At 47.1% G+C, this 26,424-nt stretch overlaps 1 protein-coding gene across 3 annotated transcripts in view; it reads right to left on the bottom strand.

The window, feature by feature from the left end:
- LOC123520726 (putative neural-cadherin 2) overlaps positions 1–26,424 on the bottom strand; it is a 174,748-nt gene that overhangs the window by 5,820 nt on the left and 142,504 nt on the right. For 2 of the 3 annotated variants that reach the window (XM_045283278.1, XM_045283279.1), the window contains exons 13-26: positions 26,079–26,242; positions 23,283–23,451; positions 22,557–22,841; positions 22,093–22,245; positions 21,558–21,712; positions 21,108–21,447; positions 20,781–21,026; positions 20,329–20,676; positions 19,542–19,857; positions 19,095–19,287; positions 18,709–18,941; positions 18,360–18,560; positions 18,056–18,235; positions 17,736–17,889 (exon numbers count right to left, since the gene is read on the bottom strand). In XM_045283278.1, coding sequence (XP_045139213.1) covers positions 17,885–17,889; positions 18,056–18,235; positions 18,360–18,560; positions 18,709–18,941; positions 19,095–19,287; positions 19,542–19,857; positions 20,329–20,676; positions 20,781–21,026; positions 21,108–21,447; positions 21,558–21,712; positions 22,093–22,245; positions 22,557–22,841; positions 23,283–23,451; positions 26,079–26,242 — 2,988 coding nt within the window. In that variant the 3' untranslated portion in view covers positions 17,736–17,884. Of the gene's footprint in view, positions 1–17,735; positions 17,890–18,055; positions 18,236–18,359; positions 18,561–18,708; positions 18,942–19,094; positions 19,288–19,541; positions 19,858–20,328; positions 20,677–20,780; positions 21,027–21,107; positions 21,448–21,557; positions 21,713–22,092; positions 22,246–22,556; positions 22,842–23,282; positions 23,452–26,078; positions 26,243–26,424 lie in introns of those variants that run through there. The other variant, XM_045283281.1, reaches the window with a different exon arrangement.

Below are 26,424 nucleotides of genomic sequence, written 5' to 3'. Positions count from 1 at the left end.
TACTTGGTTGGGTACAGGAAGAGAAGGAGTTGCTGAGGAGATTCCCTTACAGTGGGGGAAATTATACACTGTTGGCGACCTTGAAAGAACCTGAGGGTTACGTCGGCTGCGAGTTATAGTAGTGGGGACTCTGTGGAGAGTTTTATAATCCCCACTGTACTGACCGTAACTAAGTTGGCGATTTTGCCAGTATAACAGTCTAGTGAGCTGTAGCAGCTAACCGCAGCCGGGTGACGACTTACGTTTGGCAAACCTGTAACAGTGGCAACCTCGTCAGGATAAAGCAAGTGCTTTATAGTGTGTAGTGTTATTGTGTGTGGTATTATTACTTATATTATTTTATTGTTTGTGAAAACGAGTCCTTGTGAGCACCATGGAGAGAGTTACTGGTCTTTTCACCCCAGCAGTGGAGGGTGAGGATGGGAGTGTGAGCCGGCGAGACTCACCACGTGGGTATGATGAGTCGGTGGCCGCGCGTGGGGTCAGGGAGGACGCATTTACTACATGTCATGATAACGCACGTGGCGGTCCCAGAGAAGGTGACGTGGGATATATTAGTCCTGGCAGAAGTATCGGAAGCAGGGAAGGCTCCCGACGATCTAGTCCAGCAAGCAGTACTGCTGATAGCGTCCAGTCAGCTGCCAGACTGGAGGAACTGAGATTGAAGCTGGAAATGAGGAAAATGGAGATAGAAGCAGCGTTGCCTCAACCCCATGACCCTATAGTCCCCCTTTCTCTTACCCAGCTAGAGCCTGCAGAGCTCATTCGTAGGCAGCAGGAGGACCCAGCGTTGCCCTCCTTCTTTGCTCGAGTGGGTGAGGGAAGTGAGGAGTTGGAGGGCAGGGAGGAGTTTGTCTTGCATCAAGGGGTGTTGTGTCGTAGATGGCAGGAGAGTGACGGTGGTGAGTTATTGCAAGTAGTTGTGCCGCAAAAGCTGCGTGAGGCACTTGTGCTGTTGGCACATGAGGGGCCCATGGCAGGACACCTGGGCATCCGAAAGACCGTCGCTCGCCTGCGTCGCAATTTTTGGTGGCCCAGCATGTCTGGAGAAGTAGCCACGATTCTTAAGTGCTGCCACACTTTTCAAGTGGTGGGCAAGCCTAATCAGACACCCCCTGTGGCGCCACTCCACCCTATCCTGCTGTTGATCCTCCTTCACGAGGGTTTTGATTGATATAGTAGGTCCTCTCTAAAGACAACTTCTACTACTTCCTACACTACACTACAACACCTTACACTTTTACACTCTCTTCAAATCAAAATTTAATAATGGCTTTACCACGCCCTGCCTCGGAGTCCCCTCTGGGGAAGGGACCATAAATGTCCCCAGGTCGGACTGCCCTCTGCTGTCGACCTTGGGTGTCTTGACACTTCATCTAATACTTTCACTATCAATTTCTGCAACATTCGTGGCCTTCGTTCTAATTTTCAATCTGTGGAACACCACCTCTCCTCTACTAAACCTCATCTTCTCTTCCTAACCGAAACACAGTTGTCTGTGACTACTGACAGCAGCCCTTTTCTGTTCCCTCCTACTTGCTCTATCCTCATTTTCAATCCAAAGCTGGATGTTGCGCATACGTGCGTAACGACACCACTTGCTCTCGTGCCCACAATCTTGAATCTTCAGAATTTTCTACCATCTGGCTAAGACTTCAATGTCACTCTCTAACTAAATTCATCTGTGCTGTATACCTCTCACCTAATTCCTCTGACTATGTAAAATTCTTTGACTATTTGACTTCCAAGGTGGAGCACATCTTATCTCACTTTCCTTTTGCTGAGATCTCCATTTTAGGGATTTCAATGTTCACCACCAGCTTTGGCTTTCATCTTCTTTCACTGACCAACCTGGTGAACAAACCTTCAACTTTGCTATCCTTCATGACCTAGAGCAGCTAGTGCAGTTCCCTACCCGTATTCCTGACCGCCTTGGAGACACGCCCAACATTCTTGATCTTTTCCTAACCTCCAACCCTTCTGCTTACTCTGTTAAACTTTCCTCTCCGTTGGGCTCCTCCGACCACAATCTAATTTCCGCTACCTGTTCTATCACTCCAGTGCAGCCTCAGGACCCGCCTAAGCGGAGGTGCTTCTGGCATTTTAACTCTGCTAAGTGGGAGGAACTAAGGCAGTACTATTCTGATTTCCTTGGGATGATTATTGTTTTCATGTCAGAGATCCTTCTCTTTGTGCCGAGCGCATAACAGAGGTGATTATCTCTGGCATGGAGCTATACATTCCTCATACTTTCTCTAACCCTAAAGCTAAAAAGCCTTGGTTTAACTCTGCTTGTTCTCGTGCTGTCAATGATAGAGAGGCGGCTCACAAACGGTTCCGTAGCCATCCAACTGCTGAAACTCATGCCCTATATATTTCTGCCCGTAATCATGCCAAATCTATTCTCCAACTTACTAAAAACTCTTTCATCAATAGAAAATGTCAAAGTCTTTCCAATTCTAACTCCTCTCGAGATTTCTGGCATCTAGCCAATAATATCTCTAACAACTTTACTTCTTCGTCTTTCCTCCTTTACTTCATCCAGATGGCTCTACAGCTGTCTCTTCTTTTCTAAAGCTGAACTCTTCGCTCAAACCTTTGCTACCAACTCAACTTTGGATGATTCTGGGCATATTCCTCCTACTCCTCCACCCTCTGACTACTTCATCCCTAAAATTAAAATTCTTTATAAAGACGTTTTCCTGGCCCTCTCTGGCCTTGATTCTCGGAAGGCTTACGGTCCGGATGGAGTCCCTCCTGTTGTTCTCAAAAACTGTGCTTCCGAACTCGCTCACTGCCTGGTCAAACTCTTTCATCTGTGTCTCTCTACTTCTATTTATCCTTCTTGCTGGAAGTTTGCTCACATTCAACCTGTCCCTAAAAAAGGTGACCACTCCAATCCTTCTAACTACCGCCCTATAGCTTTGATTTCCTGCCTTTCTAAAGCCTTTGAGTCTATCCTTAATAGGAAGATAATGAGGCATCTATCAGCTCACAACCTTCTCTCTGATTGCCAGTATGGTTTCCGTAAAGGCAGATCTACTGGTGATCTTCTTACTTTCCTAACTGAATCTTGGTCATCCTCTTTTAGGGACTTCGGTGAAACCTTTGCTGTCGGCCTTGACATATCGAAAGCCTTCGATAGAGTCTGGCACAAATCTTTAATTTCTAAACTACCCTCCTACGGATTCTATCCTTCTCTCTGTACCTTCATCTCCAGTTTCCTTTCCGATCGTTCTATTGCTGCTGTAGTAGACGGTCACTGTTCTTCCCTAAAACTATCAACAGTGGTGTTCCACAGGGTTCTGTCCTATCACCCACTCTCTTTCTATTATTCATCAATGATCTCCTAAATCTGACTCAATGCCCTATCCACTCCTATGCTGATGATACCACCTTGCATTATTCAACAGCGTTCAACAGACGCCCAACCCAACAACAATTAAATGACTCAAGGCGAGATGCTATAGGACGCCTAACTTCTGATCTTTCACTTGTTTCTGATTGGGGCAGAGAAAACCTGGTTTTGTTCAATGCCTCAAAAACTCAATTTCTACAACTATCTACTCGACATAACCTTCCAGACAACTATCCTCTCTTCTTCAATAACACTCAACTTCCCCTCTCCTCTACATTAAACACACTCGGTCTATCCTTCACTAAAAATCTAAACTGGAAATTTCACATCTCTACTCTTGCTAAATCAGCTTCCAAGAAGTTAGGTGTCCTGTGGCGTCTTCGTCCATTTTTCTCTCCCTCCCAGCTGCTTGCTATGTACAAAGGCCTCATCCGCCCATGTATGGAGTATGGCTCTCATGTCTGGGGGGGATCCACACACAGCTTTACTAAACAAGGTGGAATCTAAAGCTTTTCGTCTTATCAACTCTTCTCCTCTAACTGACTGTCTTGATTCTTTAAGTCACCGCCGCAATGTTGCATCTTTATCTGTCTTCTACCGCTGTTTTCATGCTGTCTGCTCTTCTGAACTTGCTAACTGCTTGCCTTCCCCCCTCCTGCGGCCTCGCTGCACAAGACTCTCTACTTCTTCTCATCCCTATTCTGTCCATCTTCCTAATGCAAGAGTTAACCAGTATCTTCACTCCTTCATTCCCTACACTGGTAAACTCTGGAACTCTCTACCTGTGTCTGTATTTCCACCTGCCTATGACTTAAACTCTTTCAAAGAGGAGTGTCAAGACACCTCTTACGTTAACTGGACCCTCCTTTTAGATTTTTTGTTTTTCTTTCTCCTACTTTCCTCTAAACAGGGCCTGGCAACCAGCAGGATTTTTTTTTTCCAACACTGTTTTCCCTTGGCCAGTGCCCTTGTAATGTAAAAAAAAAAAAAAAAAAAAAACATGCTGAAGCCCTATTTTCGTTCTACTAGCCAGAAGGGCTCTTTTAGTTCTGCCGTGCAAGAGGCATCTTCAGTTTTATTTTCCTGCCGGGAGGGAGAGGCTTCAGAAGTTATTGGGCCTGAACCTGTTGTTCCTACAGGGCAGTGGGAACGGAATAGCCTCCATCTCTTGAAAGAGAAGGTTGCACATTTAGGGGATCAGCAATATGAGTTGCTTCAGCGGCTGAGAAAGTACTCTTCAGTGTTTAGCAGTGTCCCGGGCAGGACACAGTTAAAAACACACGATATTAATGTTGGGGACGAAAAGCCTGTCAAGTGGCCCCCATACCGAGTGAGCTCTCCGTCCTCGATGCCGTGTGGGACGTAGGGTTGCAGCGTTGCCTCAACCCCATGACCCTATAGTCCCCCTTTCTCTTACCCAGCTAGAGCCTGCAGAGCTCATTCGTAGGCAGCAGGAGGACCCGGCGTTGGCCTCCTTCTTTGCTCAGTGGGTGAGGAAGTGAGGAGTTTGTCTTGCATCAAGGGTGTTGTGTCGTAGATGGCAGGAGAGTGACGGTGGTGAGTTATTGCAAGTAGTTGTGCCGCAGAAGCTGCGTGAGGCACTTGTGCTGTTGGCACATGAGGGGCCCATGGCAGGACACCTGGGCATCCGAAAGACCGTCGCTCGCCTGCGTCGCAATTTTTGGTGGCCCAGCATGTCTGGAGAAGTAGCCACGATTCTTAAGTGCTGCCACACTTTTCAAGTGGTGGGCAAGCCTAATCAGACACCCTCTGTGGCGCCACTCCACCCTATCCCTGCTGTTGATCCTCCCTTCAAGAGGGTTTTGATTGATATAGTAGGTCCTCTGCCTACTACCAGGGCTGGTCACAAGTATTTGTTGACTATAATGGATGTTACCATGCAGTATCCTGAAGCAATTCCCCTGGGAAGCACTCACTCTAAGGTGGTGCTGAAGACGTTGTTAACCTTCTTTACACACTTTGGATTGCCAGCAGAGCTGCAGTCCGATCAGGGAACCAACTTTACTTCAAAATTGTTTAAGGATACGATGACTGCGTGGGGGATCAAGCATATTGTGTCCAGTGCTTATCATCCACAGTCTCAGGGAGCCCTGGAGAGACATCATCAAACTCTCAAAACCATGCTCAAGAGTTTCTGCATGGAGAGAGAAGGATTGGGACGAGGTGTCCCTTTGTCTTATTTGCGGTGAGAGAAGCGCCCACTGAGTCCTTGGGTTTCTCACCCAATCAGCAAGTGTTTGGACACCGAGTGCGTGGACTGCTCGACGTAGTTCGGGAGGCTTGGTGTCAGCCGTCGCCTGAGCGCCCTGTCTCACTGCTTAAGAGCATTATGAGCAGTCGAGAAAGACTAGCCAAGGCATTAGAGGTGGCGCAGGCCCACCTGTGTAAGGCCCAGCAGAGTATGAAGGGTATTATGACCGAAGGGCCGAGTATCGGAGTTTGCCCCTGGAGATGAAGTGCTCGTGCTGTTACCACTTCAGGGCCAGCCGCTTGCTGCCCGCTATAGTGGCCCCTATATTATAGAGAAGAAGGTAGGTGACCTCGACTACCTGGTGGTCACTCCTGACCGGCGCAAGAGGGCTCAGCTGTGTCACGTTAACATGCTGAAGCCCTATTTTCGTTCTACTAGCCAGAAGGGCTCTTTTAGTTCTGCCGTGCAAGAGGCATCTTCAGTTTTATTTTTCTGCCGGGAGGGAGAGGCTTCAGAAGTTATTGGGCCTGAACCTGTTGTTCCTACAGGGCAGTGGGAACGGAATAGCCTCCATCTCTTGAAAGAGAAGGTTGCACATTTAGGGGATCAGCAATATGAGTTGCTTCAGCGGCTGAGAAAGTACTCTTCAGTGTTTAACAGTGTTCCGGGCAGGACACAGTTAAAAAAACACACGATATTAATGTTGGGGACGAAAAGCCTGTCAAGTGGCCCCCATACCGAGTGAGCTCTCCGTCCTCGATGCCGTGTGGGACGTAGGGTTGCAGCGTTGCCTCAACCCCATGACCCTATAGTCCCCCTTTCTCTTACCCAGCTAGAGCCTGCAGAGCTCATTCGTAGGCAGAAGGAGGACCCGGCGTTGGCCTCCTTCTTTGCTCAGTGGGTGAGGGAAGTGAGGAGTTTGTCTTGCATCAAGGGTGTTGTGTCGTAGATGGCAGGAGAGTGACGGTGGTGAGTTATTGCAAGTAGTTGTGCCGCAGAAGCTGCGTGAGGCACTTGTGCTGTTGGCACATGAGGGGCCCATGGCAGGACACCTGGGCATCCGAAGACCGTCGCTCGCCTGCGTCGCAATTTTTGGTGGCCCAGCATGTCTGGAGAAGTAGCCACGATTCTTAAGTGCTGCCACACTTTTCAAGTGGTGGGCAAGCCTAATCAGACACCCTCTGTGGTGCCACTCCACCCTATCCCTGCTGTTGATCCTCCCTTCAAGAGGGTTTTGATTGATATAGTAGGTCCTCTGCCTACTACCAGGGCTGGTCACAAGTATTTGTTGACCATAATGGATGTTACCATGCGGTATCCTGAAGCAATTCCCCTGAGAAGCACTCACTCTAAGGTGGTGCTGAAGATGTTGTTAACCTTCTTTACACACTTTGGATTGCCAGCAAAACTGCAGTCCGATCAGGGGACCAACTTTACTTCAAAATTGTTTAAGGATACGATGACTGCGTGGGGGATCAAGCATATTGTGTCCAGTGCTTATCATCCACAGTCTCAGGGAGCCCTGGAGAGACATCATCAAACTCTCAAAACCATGCTCAAAAGTTTCTGCATGGAGAGAGAGAAGGATTGGAACGAGGGTGTCCCCTTTGTCTTATTTGCGGTGAGAGAAGCGCCCACTGAGTCCTTGGGTTTCTCACCCAATCAGCAAGTGTTTGGACACCGAGTGCGTGGACCGCTCGACGTAGTTCGGGAAGCTTGGTGTCAGCCGTCGCCTGAGCGCCCTGTCTCACTGCTTAAGAGCATTATGAGCAGTCGAGAAAGACTAGCCAAGGCATTAGAGGTGGCGCAGGCCCACCTGTGTAAGGCCCAGCAGAGTATGAAGGGGTATTATGACCGAAGGGCCGAGTATCGGAGTTTTGCCCCTGGAGATGAAGTGCTCGTGCTGTTACCACTTCAGGGCCAGCCGCTTGCTGCCCGCTATAGTGGCCCCTATATTATAGAGAAGAAGGTAGGTGACCTCGACTACCTGGTGGTCACTCCTGACCGGCGCAAGAGGGCTCAGCTGTGTCACGTTAACATGCTGAAGCCCTATTTTCGTTCTACTAGCCAGAAGGGCTCTTTTAGTTCTGCCGTGCAAGAGGCATCTTCAGTTTTATTTTTCTGCCGGGAGGGAGAGGCTCCAGAAGTTATTGGGCCTGAACCTGTTGTTCCTACAGGGCAGTGGGAACGGAATAGCCTCCATCTCTTGAAAGAGAAGGTTGCACATTTAGGGGATCAGCAATATGAGTTGCTTGAGCGGCTGAGAAAGTACTCTTCAGTGTTTAGCAGTGTCCCGGGCAAAGTGGCCCCCATACAGAGTGAGCCCAGGAGTACAATGTCATAGTAAGATAAATAAGAGGAGCAGACAACGTTGTAGCTGATTGTCTGTGCCGGGGCCATTCCCTTTAATCAGTTCCATGCCTTATTTTTTTTTTTATTTTGCAAATGTTTTTTTATTTCCAAAATTTTTTCTTTTAAGGGAGGGCGTGTGAGGGCCAGCGCATTATTTCCCCTTTATTTAATTATATTATATGTATATATATATATATATATATATATATATATATATATATATATATATATATATATATATTAGGGTGACACTTATTTTAGTGTAAAAATTTTTTTTTAGAATTTCTACTGGGACGGGCGGCCGAATTGTGAGGTTTCGACCAAAAATGACGTGCATTAAATATTTTTTTAAAATATTGATATTTAGAGGTCGCTCAGTGAGGTGTAAAATTGTGATATTTATTCTGATTTTTTTCCCCGTATATTTGTTAAATATGTTTCGTGTTCAGTTATCGTGTTTAAATATTAGGATATGGCGATTGTTCTATGTTCAGTACCAATTGTTCGAGCTTGAAGGTCATTCCTTTCTATGTCCCCCTCATTCTGTGTAATGAGTATTAGCCGCTCAAAGGGCGGGGGTGTCATGGGCGTCAATCTCCCACTCATTGTCGCCTAGTTTGGGTCTCATAAGACCTGCTGACGGTAGGGAAGGACCTTCGGTGCGCCTCTACAACTTGTAACAGATACTGCTTTTGTCCTTCATCCTTGGTTAGGGCCAAGTTATATGTCTGCATCATAGCAACTCCGCTCCGAAGTCGTTGACAACTCGAAGGGCTCTGATGCGGCGTTGGGCATCCAAGTAGGCGGATCCTTGTTCCAGGCAGCAGGGTCACTGGCGAGAAAGGTCATATCGATGCTCATGAGCTGCAACAGCTTCATTGATCCTGTTGTCACGAAGTCCGCGATAGTCTTATTGGTGAAGGTGGCTTCTCTGGTGTCAACTGTGGCTCGACGTGGAGGGTCCTCTGAACCTTCTTGCTCCTTGGAGGCCTTCACCATATCTCGTTTTGTCGCTAGGCTAACGTTGTCGTCGAAGAACGCCAGAGCTACCAACTGCTCACTTAAATACCACATGTGGCGCCCCAATGTCGCAGATGTGGCTTTCACCACATCCGTATCCGGGTAGGCCAGCAGGCTTTTCAGTAGGGCTAGGTCCTGAGCCGGAGCTGACGTTGGGCATGGAGCCTTGTACCAGGGAGCCACATAGGTGGAGACGCTGAACTCTACACGAACCGCTTGATCCTTGAAAGCTCCGCTCGTGTTAGCTGGAATTTATCTTGGTCACGGAACAAGAACACCTTCACCGCATAAATGATTTTTGACATCCATCGTGAACGATGTAGAGCACCAGGGCGGGTGATACGGATGCCTCGCTTCGGCTGGCCACCAAGGACGATGATTGAAAGTTCAAGTAACTCACGGTAATCGTCTCGTGGGTGCTGCCCGTCGAGGAGGCGCTGAAACTCCACCAACAGATCATCACGTCGCTCACGGAGGTTTTGTGACATTTTGTCCATCTCCATTGCCTTCGGTGTCGTCCTGTCCAAGTATTCCCACTTTCCTTTGAACCTTTTGAAAAGTTGAATTTCAGGACCGCTAGAGGGTCCAAAGCAAGTGAAGAACGCCTTCTCACAGATTAATTCGTAAATGTGGTGGCGACAGGCAAGGTGGAGGACATCACGCCCTAGTCGTTGCTCTACAATGGAACATGCCCCTGCTGCCAAACCAGTGTTAGAAGCGGTGGTGTCAAAGGAGAGAGCAACCACCCGATTCTCAACTCCCCAATCTTCGAGTGTTGTTATAATGGCGTGAGCAGCGGCCTGTCCGGTTCCATTGGGGAGACTAGGCACGGCGAGCTTTTCCACTCCGTCTCCGGAAACCAGTACTGGAAGACGGTCGACGGCTGGGCCTCCATCCGCTGTGGGGATGATCTTACCATCCCAATGAACAGTGAGCGGAGCGGACGGCTTGAAGGATTTCTTGATCTCCGCAGCCGCTACAGCGGAATTTTCGCCGATCCCGTCGGAAGGACTCACGATTTATCACGAGTTGGTTGGGATCGTGTCCGAGGCTTCGAGCAGCAGCACTGACGAGGTGAACTGCGTCACGGTCGGAAGTCAAGGTCCGATCCAATGCGGCAGACAAGTGACTGTCCAGTACCTTCTTCGACGATCGCGGACGCTTAGACGGGGGCATCTGGGACGCAGATGGACCAGCGCCTTCATCAAATGGTCGTTTTGGGGAGCACGTTGAACTTGAGCTCGATGAAAGTTCGGCCGTTTCATCCACCTTCTCTTGCTCTTGAAGAGCCTTTGTCACACGGCGTTGCTCCTCTTCTTTTCGTTTCTTGCGTCGAGACTCTTGCTTTGCCAGGGACATGTCCCTTGAAATCATCGACCCTCGCCTTCCTTCCTCCCTCTGAGCCTTCAAAACTCCCGATCTTCTTCCAGCGTGATCATCGACATCGCATTTGCGTGAGCAATGTCGAAAGATTTTCGGCGAGTCGACGAACTTTCGCTCATTCGCCTTTTGGGTCGCTGTTGCTCTGTTCTTGTTCTTTTTCAGTGCCACCCATTTCTCATACAAACGGATGATATTTTCTCTTGCTCGCTGCGGCTTCTGCATAGGAATTGAGCGCTTCCAGAATTCTTCCACCACTGCCATAGTATCCACTGCTGCGTCGTTCTTGGTCTTTCTCTGTTGCAGATGGTGATATAGGAACACCTGCAGCACCTGCTTCTTTGACGGCAGCTTAGTTCCAGTGATGGAGTGCTCCAACGAGCCAAGTAAATAAACCTCGGTCTTAGATCTTGTAGATGCCATTGCCACGGTGAAAAGAAAACAGTAGGCTAAGGCAGTGGAGCGCACGCTGTGCAACAACCGCCCCGCAGTGACGCGTGTAGCTGACTGAACAACAGCTGCACAGCAGGGCACACTTGTCACTCAACACTGCCCCAAAACATACAAGAATTGAAGCGTGTACCGTCTGCGACTTACTACGCGTTTTATACGAGTTATTATGTTCGTGCCAGGTTTGATGTTTGAATTAACAATTATTATAGAAGGTATATTATACAATATGCAATATTATCTGGAATACTATCATATTTGAATCTTGCATTAGATTCTCTCAACATCACACACTTTGAACGATATTTGCAAAAATAAGGATTTTGACACAATTATTCCAAACTTTGACCTCCTTGAGCGACCTCTTGATATTAATATTTTTAAAAAATATTTTACACACGTTGCTTCTGGTCGGAACCTCACAATTTGGCCGTCCCAGTAGAAAATCGAAAATTCAATTTAAGTGTCACTAATATGTATATGTATATATATATATATATATATATATATATATATATATATATATATATATATATATATATATATATATATATATATATATATATATATATATATATATATATATATATATATATATATATATATATATATATATATATATATATATATATATATATATATATATATATATATATATATATATATATATATATATATATATATATATATATATATATATATATATATATATATATATTGTGAAGGCCAGTGCATTATTTCCTCTTTATTTAATTATATTATATGTATAGCCTCTGGCCCAAGCGCGGGCTGTTGCTGTTCCGCTGTGCGGCCAAACTCCCTCTCTTTGTTTCCACCATTTTGTGTGCCTGCGAGCTTCACATTAGTAACCAGCCAGTCTTCAGCGGAGGTAGACACGTGCGCTCTTGGTTTCTGGCACAGGGTGGAGACACTTGTTGCTGGGCTGTTCTTGCTACTCGCTAGTCATTGGTCTGGGAGTTGTGCCCTCCTGTTGAGTAGCTGGCTTGCTACTGGGTAGACCGTAGCTGTGTAGGACAACGGGCTTGTTGTCCTGAGGAAAGTGTAGCCGGTTGGGGCTGCATTTCTTGTTGTGCGTTCGTCCACTCGGGTGTGGCGGCGGAGGACGCGTTATTGTTTCGTCCCGTTGTTGCTGTTGGTGGCTGTGGTCACCAGTGTGTTTTGTTGGGTGGCTGTATAGTTTCAGTAGTAAACTGTATTGTAGTGGTAGTAGCCACGCACACTATTGAATGCTGAGAGGCTTCATGTCGGCCAGTAGTGCGTAGTGTCGTCCGCCAGACGTGTCTGCGGCGAGTATATAGTGGGTGTCACCCGTAGATGGTGTCTGGGCTTGTGTGTACATCACCGGATGTGCTGTACACCTCATATATTGCAGTAGTAGTAGGCCAGGGATGTCAGTCTAACAGGTGTTAGTAAGCAATTGTTGTAGTAGAATAGTATAGTTATATAATATACCGCGCGCGTTGTTCCGGTCTGTGAGTTAGCACAGTCTGTGGACAAGGCGGGTGGAGAGGCATTAATACTTCATAGAGAAGTGGGTGGAATTGTCCTTGTGGGCGGTTTCTCTAGGGGGTATTAAGGCCTCACCCTGTTACACATAACATCTACCATTTATAAATTCTACTTGGTTGGGTACAGGAGGAGAAGGAGTTGCTGAGGAGATTCCCTTACAGTGGGGGAAATTATACACTGTTGGCGACCTTGAAAGAACCTGAGGGTTACGTCGGCTGCGAGTTATAGTAGTCGGGACTCTGTGGAGAGTTTTATAATCCCCACTGTACTGACCGTAACTAAGTTGGCGATTTTGCCAGTATAACAGTCTAGTGAGCTGTAGCAGCTAACCGCAGCCGGGTGACGACTTACGTTTGCAAACCGTAACAATATATATATATATATATATATATATATATATATATATATATATATATATATATATATATATAATGTTAAAAGGCAAAATCATGGCAATAACCTCAGAAAATCAACCCATTAGCATCTGTCAATTAACTACATAAAATGTATGGAGGTGCACAGTGGAGCACTGGAGGCATGACATGCTAGTGATCACACCACTCTGGAGCCACCAATCAAAGGACAACACACATGGACCAGCAGACTGGAGGTGTGACATTGTACCACATCACCTGCCCAGCCCACCACCATATCAGTTCACTGATTTCACAACCTCAGACAGGTATACAGACTGTTTTGTCAAGTTAACCAACAATTACCTACTTTACATTGTGTTGGAAGGAAAGATTATGATAAGTGGTTAGGTTAAGGTAAAGCTTGGGAGTTGTGCTGGGAGTGGAGTGTGGGGGCCTGTCAAGAGGGACATAGCAATCATTAAATTATGTCTATCTTGGGACTTTATATTTTAGTCATATTTGCTAACACAGCCAAAGAAAAAAAATAGAAAAGAAGACCACATTTCATTATTTTTCCTGTTCCCCACACAAAAAACCCCCTTTGCCACCAAGTCCTCATGTTTAGCAGGGCTGGGGAGTGTGGAAGAACGACATCTGATTAAACGGATACACCACATTTCGTCACCAATCAGGTTCATCACATACCCCATTCGTCACCAAGGAAACCACAGCTAGCTACAAACAAACAAGCTCACCCTCACACCCACCAGCTACCCAAACTAAGCAGCCTTATCAAACAAGGTAATAGACATCGTCAATCTTGAAGACCCCGCCACCCATCTAATCTTGATTTTGAACTCATGACTAACAGCCTGCCACATGATTTTATTCAGGCAGATGTCAAGGTGGAAAATGATGCCAACCACATTAGCTCTCGGCACATCATCATGGCTACCGAGAACCAGATTCACCTCTTAAGCAATGTAAAACAGTGGTATATTGATGGAACATTTATAATAGTCCGGCAGCCATTTTATCAATTGTTGTCTATACATGGCTTCCCTAAATCAGGTGAACATGCAAAGCAAGTGCCCCTCTTGTTTATACTGATGAGTGGGAAAAAACAGTAGGACTATATGAGAGTATTTCAATCCATCAATGCATTGCTGGAGCCAGACCCAGAGGTGGAAGAAATAATAATGGACTTTGAATTAGCTATGTGGAATACAATAAAAAACCTGTATTCATCTGTCCATGTTCATGGCTGTACTTTTCACTGGGCCCAAGCCATGTGGTGAAAAGTGCAACAAGTTGGCCTAGCAACAGCTTACATAGAGCGTGGACCAGTATACAATTTCATACGTCAGCTTTTTGCTCTTCCTTACCTCCGAGACGTCATATACAACCAGCCTTTGAGACACTGAAAAAGAGATCACAGCTATGTGAGCCTACTAGGGAGCTCATTCATTATTTAAGTGAAACTTGGCTCAATAATACAGTCTGGTCAGTGGGCAACTGGTGCACATTTCCCTGTTGCTCTGGTGAGCCTTTGGTGACGAAACGGGCTCAAATACTGGTGACAAAATGGCTTCAAAAAATGGTGACGAAACAGGTTAGTGACGAAATGGGCAGCATCCTAATAAACATTGGCAAGGTTCATCATGAACATCAATCAATCAATTACTGGTGAAAGAAGTACAGTGCATTATCTGCCACTTACTCTGCTGACGTGCCGTAAGGAGAGTACACAAAGCTGCATCACTGCCTACCCAGCACACTCCTTCTTGTGCCTGTCTAACTCTTGTGTGGCGGTGACAGGCCAGAAACCCTTGGAAAATTGTCGTAGTGAGAGAGGAAGGCGCCACAGCTTTCTAATGTCTCCAGTTAAAGATACTCATGTTTTAAAGAATATCTTTTATGGTTCTGGTGTTATATTGGCAAAACTTCTTGTTTACTAAAAGAAAGAAACTGTCTTGAAAACCCAGCTGGTTGTCTCTGTGGCCTTAGCAAATTGTCGTAATGAGAGGGGAAGGCGCTTCTGAATACTGGCAGAAGGCAGAGGACGAGAGGGTAGATATCACTCCCGGTCCTTTCTATTCATCTCTCCTGTTACGCGCTAAGTCACTTCTTATGCAACTCTTTTCTGTCTTACTTGGATGTTCCGAGTTCTTACTTTCCCAGTCCTTGATCTAAATTGTGTTCGTGCGGCTTACAATCGAGTTACCACTATCTTTGCTGCTGTTAGCCAGTCACACGTCACTGAAATGCCGCTGCTTTGTTTACGGGATCAGCTGTTCAGACTCTTCTTGTGACCGACGTTTATTCCAGCAAGCGAGTGTATTGATTTTTCGTATATTTTACGGATTTTCTCGGATTGTTTTGGAATTCTAAGTATTTTCTGATATCTTTTGGTTTTTATCTCGTTTTGCACCGGTTGTCATATTATAGTTGTCTTCCCGACCAATGAATTTTAAGTTTAAAACATAGAGTGGCAGACACCCTCAAGACAAGAGTGCATGTCAGCCAGGCCCCACATTGAAGCATCCGCGCAAACATAGAACAGTTCTATAGATATTTTATTCTGTCTGTTTCACTATACCCATAACAAACCCAGATTCAACAGGATAGAATTAACACGAACTCTAACATTCTCCACTTCTATACACTGGCGTATAAAAAGCGGTGATTTCCGGAGGGGGGGATACATCCCGGCCGGCACTTTTCTGGGGCGACACTTTTGGTCCACACAGCTGCCAATTTTCCGTTATTAGGTCTCTGCGTGCTATTGGCAATTAGGACTAGGCCCATGTTCTTGATACACAGGCATATTTTCGTCTTTGTTCAATAAAAGAAACAGCTTAATATACAAATATATATACTAGCAACGCCACTGCTTTTAAAACCCAACAGAATCTTCATCTTCCTCAGTAGTCCCAGTTCACATCTATGCCCCGCTGTGCTTCCTGTGCTGTGTAGTCTAGCTTGATGTTCCCTTCACACACACACGCACACACACACACACACACACAGTTACAAAAGAGCAAGAAATGAATATGTGTTGATTAGAAGAGAAGAAAGAAGGAAACAAGAAAAGGATATAATTGATAAATGTAAAGACCAACCAAGGCTTTTTTACAGACATGTGAACAACAACATCAAAAATAGAGAAAGTATTGAAAGTTTAGAAGTAAATGGAGTATGCAGTGAAGATCCCAGGGAAATGGCAGAGGCTATGAATGGATGCTTTCGGAAGGTATTCACAAAGGAGACTGCTTTTGACAAACCACTGGTAATGGAACAGAAAGGGATTATGAAGGAGTTTCAAGTAACTGTGGAGGAGATCAAGAATATGATGGGGAGTTTAGAAGTGAGAAAAGCTGTGGGACCTGATGGGGTATCAGGATGGATTTTAAGAGAATGCAGGGAGCAACTGGCAGAAAAAGTTTGTGAAGTAATTGATGCCTCATTAAGGGAAGGTGTAGTGCCCCAAGACTGGAAAAGAGCTAACATTGTCCCAATCTATAAATCAGGTAAGAGAGACCCATTGAACTATAGACCAGTGTCACTTACAAGTGTGGTAGCTAAGATGTGTGAGAGGGTGGTGAAGAATAGATGGACAGACTTCTTGGAGAAAAATGACATACTTTGTGAGTGTCAATTTGGTTTTAGAAAAGGGCGTTCATGCACGACAAACCTGATATGTTACTATTCGAGGGTGATAGATGTAATACAGGAAAGAGATGGTTGGGCTGATGGAATATATCTGGATTTAAAAAAGGCCTTTGATAAGGTACCACACCGGAGACTGATCTGGAAACTTGAAATGGTAGGAGGAGTGCATGGCAGTTTACTAAAATGGATGGAAGACTTTTGGTAGGAAGAGAAATGAGAACAATAATTAAGGACAGACCATCAGAATGGGGCTTGGTGGAGAGTGGAGTTCCACAGGGATCAGTGTTGGCACCAGTAATGTTTGCGGTCTACATAAATGACATGGTGGATGGGGTGTCCAGTTATGTGAGCCTATTTGCAGACGATGCAAAATTGTTAAGAAAAGTGAGATGTGACAAAGATTGCGAACTACTCCAGGAAGACTTGGACAGAATATGGAAATGGAGCTGTACATGGCAAATGGAGTTCAACACGACAAAATGCAAGAAAATAGAGTTTGGCAAGAGTGAAAGAAGAATCAGGAGTATGTACAAGATAGGAAATGAAGACATAAAACCAGTCATGAAGAAAAAGACCTTGGGGTGACAATTACCAATGACCTATCGCCAGAGAGACATATAAACAAAATAATTGGAGAAGTATTGAACTTATTGAGGAACATAAGAGTGGCGTTCGTATATTTAGATGAAGAAATGATGAAGAAAATAATTACTGCAATGATAAGACCGAGGCTTGAATATGCAACAATACAGTGGGCTCCGAACTTAAAGAAACACATAAGGAAACTAGAGAAAGTACAGAGGGCTGCAACAAAAATGGTGCCTGACTTAAGAGATTTGACTTATGAAGACAGACTGAAAAGAATGCAACTTCCGACCCTGGAAAACAGAAGAGAAAGGGAGACCTGATAGCAATATACAGAGTGATGATTGGCATGGAAAAAATGGATAGGGAAGATCTGTGTATGTGGAATGAAAGAATGTCGAGAGGGCATGGGAAAAAACTAAAAATGGCCACTTATAGGAGAGATGTGAAAAAATATAGCTTCCCTCATAGAAGGGTGGAAGCATGGAATAGTTTAGACGTGGAAGTGGTCAACGCAAGGAATATTCATGATTTTAAGAAAAAGCTGGACATTAATAGATATGGAGACGGGACAACACGAGCATAGCTCTTTTCCCGTATGTTACAATTAGGTAAATACAATTAGGTAAATACATACATGACGCTACTTCTGTTCCATCTCTTTCACTTGCAAATTTACGTGGTCAGCTGGTCCCATATTGTTCACTGCCGTGTTAAGATAAAAGAAAGGAGGTAAAGGTGTATTGCAAGAGAGAGAGAGAGAGAGAGAGAGAGAGAGAGAGAGAGAGAGAGAGAGAGAGAACAACAGGATACCACTTACTTAATACGAATCAAGTGTTCTCTGCCTCGACGGGGCAGCTAGAGCTCAGAGATGTAGGGGGGCGAGAGGGAGGCCTGGCCGCATCCCTCCTCTGTGTAACGGACGGGAAGTGCTTGGGACGGGGCGGGGAGAGAGAGGCAGTCATGAGGTCAGTCTGGAAAGAAGACAGTGCCTGGTACAACATAGTAGTACTACTATTAGTAGTAGTGGCAGGAGGAGGAGGAGGAGGAGGAGGAGGAAAACTTGTCAGTCGATAAAGGTTTTGTTTATGTTTTGTTAGCAATTAGTCAGTAGTAATTACTTACAAGTATCTTCCTTACCTGGCAGCGTGGAAGACTTGTTTCCTTCACAGGTGTATGCGTTGACGCTGCCCTGTGACGGGAGCACCGCTGGGCTTGGCGGTGAGATCTGCTGAGCCATTGTCGTCACCACGTGGATGACGCCCCCACCACTACTGCCACCACCCCTGACGCCCCCCTCGATGCTCGCCACCACTGAGGCTTGGGACAGAGCAAGAAATTATTCATAAACTGACTGAAAGAAAAAAGCGCAGCAAGTGACAGATCCGCGGATCTGAACATTTGTTAAAGGTTCACAAGACTCACTCTCTTTGTCTCGTCTCACCTCCACCTCGGTGTTCAGGGGAATCCCCCGACACTTTCAGCCTTAGCAGCTCCAGCATTGTGTCATCGGTGCCCTCCTCAGCCTCTGTCCTCCCTGCGCCACCAGCCACAGAATCTTTCTCCACTCCTGACTGCATACCTCGAACTATTCGTATGCGGCGGCGTCCCAGAGCAGCCCGCGCCACCACCACGCCCAGCACCGCTGCAAAGGATTCGTTGAGCGAAGGATGGCGGACTGGCAAGGCGAGAGTTATGTAAAACTAATGCAAAAACCAAACTGTATAAGAGAAGACAGTTACCTACAAAGGTGCTCATATGTTAATGCACGAATTTGCTCAGTATTTATTTACCCAGAACGAAAACAGAGACTGTGATGGCGGCAATAGCTGCGGGGGCTGCCAGAGGGTAACCCTCCGGGACTAACTTAGCCCACTGGCAATGGTCGCCCAAGTAGTCTGGCCCACACACGCAAAGGAAGCCAGGTCGTTGGTTGAGGCAAGAGCCCCCATGAAAGCATGGCCGCCACAGACACTCGTCCACGTCCTCGCAAGCTCCGCCCTCCAGCCGCTGGCCCGGACCACAGCTAACACGCAGTCCTTTCATGTTAGTTAGGCTTTGTTTCTATTAAGGCACGTGCGGCGTGTCTGCATTACTAAGGGATAGCATTATAACATTTATTCTTTAGCTTGCACTAGCTACTTGTGGTGAGGCAAAGTGGCAGGGAGAAGCAGCTGACCTGCAGGCGGGTTGATCCCAAGCAGCATGGCAGGACAACGGCGGCTTGCAAGTGGTGTTGACACAAGGGTCTGTCGCCGGGTGGCAACCCTGGGTCAGCTGCTCCAAGGTGGTCACCTGGCCCCAGCTGGTGCCGTTGATGGCGGGAGACAGCGGCAGAGGATGACCCGACACTCTCAGGTCATCCAGACAGGCTTGGAGGAGAAGTGGTATGAGTCTAGGACATTAGAATTTGGTACTCACACCAAGTGAAATAGATAAATCATGAATAAGAAGAGGAAATAGTATATAAGAAACGAAAAGCAAAGCAACAAAGTATGTATAGTTTCACACACAACCACGTCATTTCTCAGAGGGCAGCGGGTGAGTCACAGCGAGGGTAAAAGATTGTGCGAGTCATAATGAGAGCGAGAGTGCTGCGGCAACAAGACACCGAGACGACACTCACTGTCTCTCAGGTCGTCATGCACCGTCACGAGATCCACGCCCACGAACTCCGGCAGGCCGCCCACCGTCACGCCGTCGTGCTTGTCTACCACGAGGGGTGGCGGCGACCTCAACAGAGCAGGGGTTGTCAGGGACGCCAGGGTCTCGTTGCGCCGCCAGCCGTCTCCGTCATCCACGCTCACTAGCAGATTGTGGCCGTGCCGCTCCGCCACCACGGTATGCCAGGCGCCATCCCCCAAGGGATGGCGCTCCACGCAGGCACTCCGGGCAGCCCACCCCGCCCCCGACACAGACACGCACGCCACGCTCGCCTGCAACTGTTCTACAGAGTAAAAATTATGAATCTTGATATGAATACATCCCACATCCAAAATTTCGGACGACAGAACATCTGCTGTTCAGAAAGGGACCCTTAGTGAAAGGATAAAAGTTCTATTTATCAGCACACAAGACTCGCCTCTAACAGCTGGTACCCGACTAGTAAGTGACGTGTTCTTCCCCGCAGACTAAAGCATTTATTATTGTGATCCCAGCCAATAGGCAGCTCAGGCTCAGGTTTCGCTGTCCGGAATATTGGCTGTGGATGTATTGTACTTAAGAATAATGTACAACAGGTAGGAACCATGACACATTTAGTGGTGGTGGTGGTGGAAAAAAGATAATTACATGTCACGAGGAGAGATGATTGAGGTAAAGTGGTGGGTGAGTCAGGCAGGGAGGATGAGCGGGAGGGATGGCGGTCGAGACGCGGGAGTACGGGAAGCATGAAGAGCGAGTAGGGGACTCACGTGGAGGGTGAGCGAGGCGGCGCGGTGGTGAGCGGCCAGCTGCAGCAGCAAACCACTTCGAGACCCTCGCAGCCTCACCCGAACCTGCATCCGCACCGCACGCTCCCCTGGCGTGAAGGACAGTGCCACCTTCATGTAGGATGCAGCCCCTAAGTGCGCAGGCACGGTGGGCGTCGCGCACCCAGGCCCCGTCCACCCAGTGTCACATTCACATCTCGGGTGCCTGAGGCCACCCACACAACGCCCCCGGAGTCCACACCCACCGTGATGGCTGGAACAGGCTAAGCTCTGCGGGCGGCAGCCGCCTGTGCTGGCGTGGCTGTACACCGGCTCACCCAAGTCCACCGCCTGTAATAAGACCACGGGGAACGATCATCAGCGCAGGACGTGACCATGCCACCACAACATCCACTGGCAGCGACGTGAGTGTGTCGTGTGCACCACTGACTCACCTGCGTGTTGATAATGAGGTGGGCGAGGCAGCCCGTTAAGTGGTGGTGGACCGGCGCCTCCCGCCAGCCGTGGTCCTCGGGACGGGGCGGTGGATGAGCCAGGCCGCCTATTTGCATAGGTACGGAGCCCAGCCAAGCGCCGCCGTCCCTAGGCGTGGGCCAGCTTGCTCGAGCCAGGCAGTGGGTGTCATCCTGAGCTCCATCCTTCCAGCCTTGCCCACACAGGTCCACCATCACCACCACTTCCTGTGGATAAGTGAAAGATGTGACTTGTGTTTCTTTTCAGTCTGCTTGTCTGTGAGGTTGCCTGAGTACCCTCCATCTCACCTTAGCATCCAGGGACAAGTGCAAGGTGTGCCACTGGCCGTCATGCAGGAGGCTGTTCACCTGCAGCCTGAGGGAGCCGCCTTCGCCCTCCAGCAGTAGCTGAAGTCGCCCGTTCTTCAGTTGTAGGGCCAACATGGGTGCGGGCTTGGCGTGGCGGGGCGTGGGTGCCAAGGGGCCAGTGTAGAGTAGAAGGGCGTTGGCATGGCGAGTGAGGAAGCGCAGCGACAAAGTGACAGGGAGGCAGGGCGGCAGCGGGGGCAGCCATGCCCACCCAGAACCCCAGAATGTGCGACTCAGCACCTTGCACTGGGGCGGCGACGCCTCCCCTGGACACACGCACCTGAGGCAGCACAGACCACCTGTAGCAGGCATGAACATACGCACACACGCGCGCACGCACGCGCACATACACACACACACACACACACACACACACACACACACACAAACCTATTATAGCCCTCTTGGGATCTGATGCAGCGGCCGCCATTGAGACAGGAGGTGGGTGTGCAGTCCTCCTGGTCGCGGGTGTGGGAATAGGAATGGCAGGAGTGTACGCGGGTGAGGCGCGGCGTGACCAGAGCCGTGGCGTTTGTGTCAACCACCTAAAGAAAAGACACATGACATGTACAGACAACAGTTTTCCAATAACAAAAGTGACATCTGTCATCCTTTTTTCGTGGCAGCTGTCATTGGCTGGAACTGCTTCAGAGAAGAGAGAGAGAGAGAGAGAGAGAGAGAGAGAGAGAGAGAGAGAGAGAGAGAGAGAGAGAGAGGCGGGGGAGCGGGAAGCTTATCTGGAAGTAATAGTGATAGGATGAGATGAATGTAGAAACAAGGAGGGAGTGGGTTTGAGAAGGGAGGTGGGGCTTAAAGGACACGTCACTACTTTGGTTTATGCCATTTACTTATTGAAATGTCTTAAGTGTGTGTGTGTGTGTGTGTGTGTGTGTGTGTGTGTGTGTGTGTGTGTGTGATGGCCTACTTGTAGCGGGAGTCTGGTGGAGGCGAGGGAGGCTGCGGAGTGGAGGCTGAGGTCGTCATGGTGGCCAGTGTGGGGCTCGTGGCGGTGGGGCTGCTTGGTCGTGGCGGGGGAGAAGTCGTCCACCACCACTGTGAGGTTAGTGGCTGCCTCCAGCTGTGGATGACACACACACACACACACACACACACACACACACACACACACACACACACACATACGGATGTCAACATGCTATGAAACATGCAATCAAGTTGTGTGTTGAACAAGCAAGGTAAATATTTAACCAGCTTCACGTCGCATTTAGACAACCATGTGGAAGTGAATGAATATGACTATCAGTCGGCGCGTGTTCCCTGCAATACAGCCAATATTGGAGAGAGAGAGAGAGAGAGAGAGAGAGAGAGAGAGAGAGAGAGAGAGAGAGAGAGAGAGAGTGTGTGTGTGTGTGTGTGTGTGTGACAGACCTGGTTAGCGTGGAGAGCAAGGAAACCCTGAAGTTTCACAGGGCTCATGAAGCTTCCCTCTGCGTCCTTCACGCTCACCCACACGCAGGTGGAGGGCGTGACGTGAAGTATGGCAGGAGGCGTAATAGAAGGAGAGGCAGGAGGTGTGGCGGTGGGAGACGCGGCAGGGGAGCCATCAGGGTAGCCACAACCGCCGTACACACTCACTACCTCCACGTCACTGCCCGGCTCATCGAGAACCTTCAACACCGCCCTCAGAAGAGAGCCGAGTCCTCCCCCGCCCTTCTGTAAGAAAGAGAGTCCCTTACATACTTTTATTGTCTAAGTAGGACTCTGATCAAGGGCAACAAAGAGGTGAATAAAAAAGATCCGCTGAAGGTGTTATTCGTAAAGGAGTAGTCAAAAGAATTATTTCCCTTTGGAATAGTTCAGGTCACAGGTAAGGAAAAATACAGAAGCCAGCAGGGAATTCCATATGAGTTCATCAGTAAAAGGGATGAAGGATTGAGAATACTTATTAATCTTGCTTTAGTAAGGAAAGCATAATAGGAATGAAAGGGAAGGTAGAAGGAATTGCTTCCTCTACTCTACTTACTATCGCCGCCCTGACGGGAAGAGTTCCTCCCACAACTCGCCTTCCTTTACTTCTTCCCCTAGCCCGGCCATCTTCACCCATTTTCATGTCTGACTGTAAATTACGTACTACCAAATTAAGAAAGAACATACCGCTGGGGACCAACCACGCGTGAGGTCAGCGGGCGTGGTGGGTGCGAGGGCGAGGGGCGCGGCATGGGCGAGGGCCTCAGGGGTCAGGAGACGCACCGATACTGTCACGTTGGCCATCACGCCTCGCTGCCGCCATGCCCTGTCACTGACGGAGAACTGCAGCTCATACCTGACAGTGAGAAGAAAAGCCAACAAGGTGAGATGAGTTAGGAGAGAGAGAGAGAGAGAGAGAGAGAGAGAGAGAGAGAGAGAGAGAGAGAGAGAGAGAGAGAGAGAGAGAGAGAGAGAGAGAGAGAGAGAGAGAGAGAGAGAGAGAGAGAGAGAGAGAGAGAGAGAGATTTGGAGGGATAGAATAGGAAAGCAGAGGCCAATACGTACTGAAAAACACTTTGTTCCATTGCCAAAACTATTTTTTAGGGTACAGAGATGATCTGTTGGGTTCTCAAGAAAGTTAACTTGCCATTACAACCAAAAAAGAACATCCTTAGAAACCTGTGCAGCTTGAACTAGAGCCTTTTGAAATAAAGGAGGTGCAACACTGGTGTTTTTAGATATGGTCCAGAATGAGGGGGAAAGATGGACAGATGAGAGAAGGAAGAGGAGTTGGAAAAGAATGTAAATGAAAAAAAAAAATACCGTTAAGATGTATGGAGTGGGGAGACAATGAAGGAGGAAATCAGACGGGAGGTGGAAGAGGAGTTATGAAATAGGTACATTGTGAAGTTAAAAGAATTTGGAGGAAGACAAATGGAATAGGAAGACAAATGGAATAATGAGGGAAGGGAGGAAAGAAAAGGTTAATAAGTTGAGAAAAAAATAAATGGAAAAAGAGACACGAACGCTCTGAATAGGAAGAATAATGAAAGATGGAAGGATTGCGAATTGAGTAACGGGAGAAAAAGATGAAGGTACAGAAGAGAAAGAGGAAGACAAATGGAAAGCAAACAAATAATGAAAAGAAAATAAAGAAAGTATTATATTAGGATTGGAACTAAAGCATATATATCAAAACAGGAAAGAAGAAATATGAAGAGGAACAAAACGAACAGAACAAGAAGAGCAACCAGAAAAAAAGCAAGACCAAATACAATAAATAAAAGGAAAGGAGAAAATGATGAAAAAAGAGAACAAAACCCACAAATATACAACAGCAAAGTGGAGCCAAACTAATAATAACCTGATCCAAATCCAATTAAGCCAGGAGAAAAGTGCATAAGGAACGAGAGAGAGAGAGAGAGAGAGAGAGAGAGAGAGAGAGGAGATAATTTGATTAGCGTTACGTTAATGCTACACAGCTGCGGCCACAGAGGATTATCAAAACAGAATTTTAAGGTAATCATAATTATCTCCCTCATTACCTTTCCCGGGAATTCTGTCCATTACTCTTGGGAGGCACGTGCAGTTGGGGGTGGGTGTTGGAGGGAGGGAGGGAGGAGGGAGGGAGGAAGGGATGGGTTGATAATGGTGTGGCTAGCAAGAAGGGAGGGAGGGATGAGTGGATAATGGTGTGGCTAGCAAGAAGAGAGGGAGGGAGGGAGGGAGAGAGGAAAGGAGAGATGGAGGGACGAAAAGATAAGGGAATGTGTGTGTGTGTGTGTGTGTGAGAGAGAGAGAGAGAGAGAGAGAGAGAGAGAGAGAGAGAATATCTGTCCGTGCCTTTCATAAACCAGGAGAAAATATATCCTAAAACTGATGGAAAAAAAAAAAAATAGATAAAATGACAAACACTTCTGTGAATGTGAGCGTGGCAAGTTACGTATAATGAAAGCTATATTGCAGGTACAGTGCATAAGTTAATGGGGCGGAGGGGACGCTATATAGATTGAAAATATCACTACTTCCAAACTCCCATGGGATACAAAATCAATGCCTTTCATGGAAGAATTAATACAAAACACGCTTACTTTGTTCCATGTGAAAGATCGCTCGCCATTGCAATATTAACAATTACAAGGTCAAAAAAAAGCCTCTCGTTACTATGAATTACCTTCTAAAACATACTGATAGAATATACAATGTCAAAAACGACCTAATCATTGCATTTGGCTGTGCTGGCAAGTGACACATGGCACGAGTGATGTAATGGTGATTTTTTATAGTGAAAAAGGAAGGCAGGCCAAAATAAGTACACTAATAAATAAATAAAACCGTTACGGGAAAATGTCTGAGTATTGTAACTCCCGAAAAGAACAGTAAAGAAGCAAGAATGAGTTTAAGACTAGAGATGTCATGAAATAGGTGTTGGTGCGTGTCTGGAGTCATTTCAGCATCAAAACTGTAGACGAGCATAATGGAGGAGGAAAATCGAAGAGAGAGAGAGAGAGAGAGAGAGAGAGAGAGAGAGAGAGAGAGAGAGAGAGAGAGAGAGAGAGAGAGAGAGAGAGAGATTAAGTGGAAATGAGTAGAGTGGTGACATCTGGAGAAGACACAATGCACGAGGAGAGCTGGATGAGATTTGCTGCGCCACCTACATGGAAGGAGGAAACAGTAAAAGAATAGTGATCGTAACTAGATGTGCCGGGTTTGCAAACTCTGTACAGTATTCTGAAACGCTTTTGTGCCGCACCTCCACTACTTTCAAAAGGCTCTAGTTGAAGTTACACGTGTTTATAGGTTTGTTTGTTTCTTATGGCTCTAGCGAGTGTTTAGCAATGTTTCTATATTAATTAACAGGAGGAATCGAATCGTCTTGGTCTTAAAAAAAATAGTCATGGTGAGAAAGTAAAACGTTTCTGAATACTGACTCTGCATTATCTTGGCATGACATGGCAACAACACCACCTGACCCCGCCTTACCTGCCCTCCCGGACTTGGCTGGAGGCGAAGATGGTGCCGTCGCGTGGGTGCAGTGTGAATAGTGGGTGGGGATCACCCGCCCACTGGAACTCTTTGTCTGCGAGGTCCCAGTCGTCAGGATCATCTACGAAAACTCGCCCCAGCGGCGCCTCAGACCCGCCACTCTGAAGAGGAAAAACACAGTGGGTCGTACTGAGTCGCACGTTGTCATCTTTTATGTACTTTACTGCGAGGACTCGGTGATCTCAGGAGGATGTCATCTGATGGTGATCGTGTCACACTTCCCTGGAACTACATCCTCTAGGAAACGAAATACTAATGATAAAGAACAACATATAAAGATACT

Source organism: Portunus trituberculatus, chromosome 47 (assembly GCF_017591435.1).
Source record: "Portunus trituberculatus isolate SZX2019 chromosome 47, ASM1759143v1, whole genome shotgun sequence".
NCBI lineage: Eukaryota > Metazoa > Arthropoda > Malacostraca > Decapoda > Portunidae > Portunus > Portunus trituberculatus.
The sequence above is the reverse complement of the archived record's forward strand: the minus strand, read 5'-3'. Positions and strand labels throughout refer to the sequence as shown.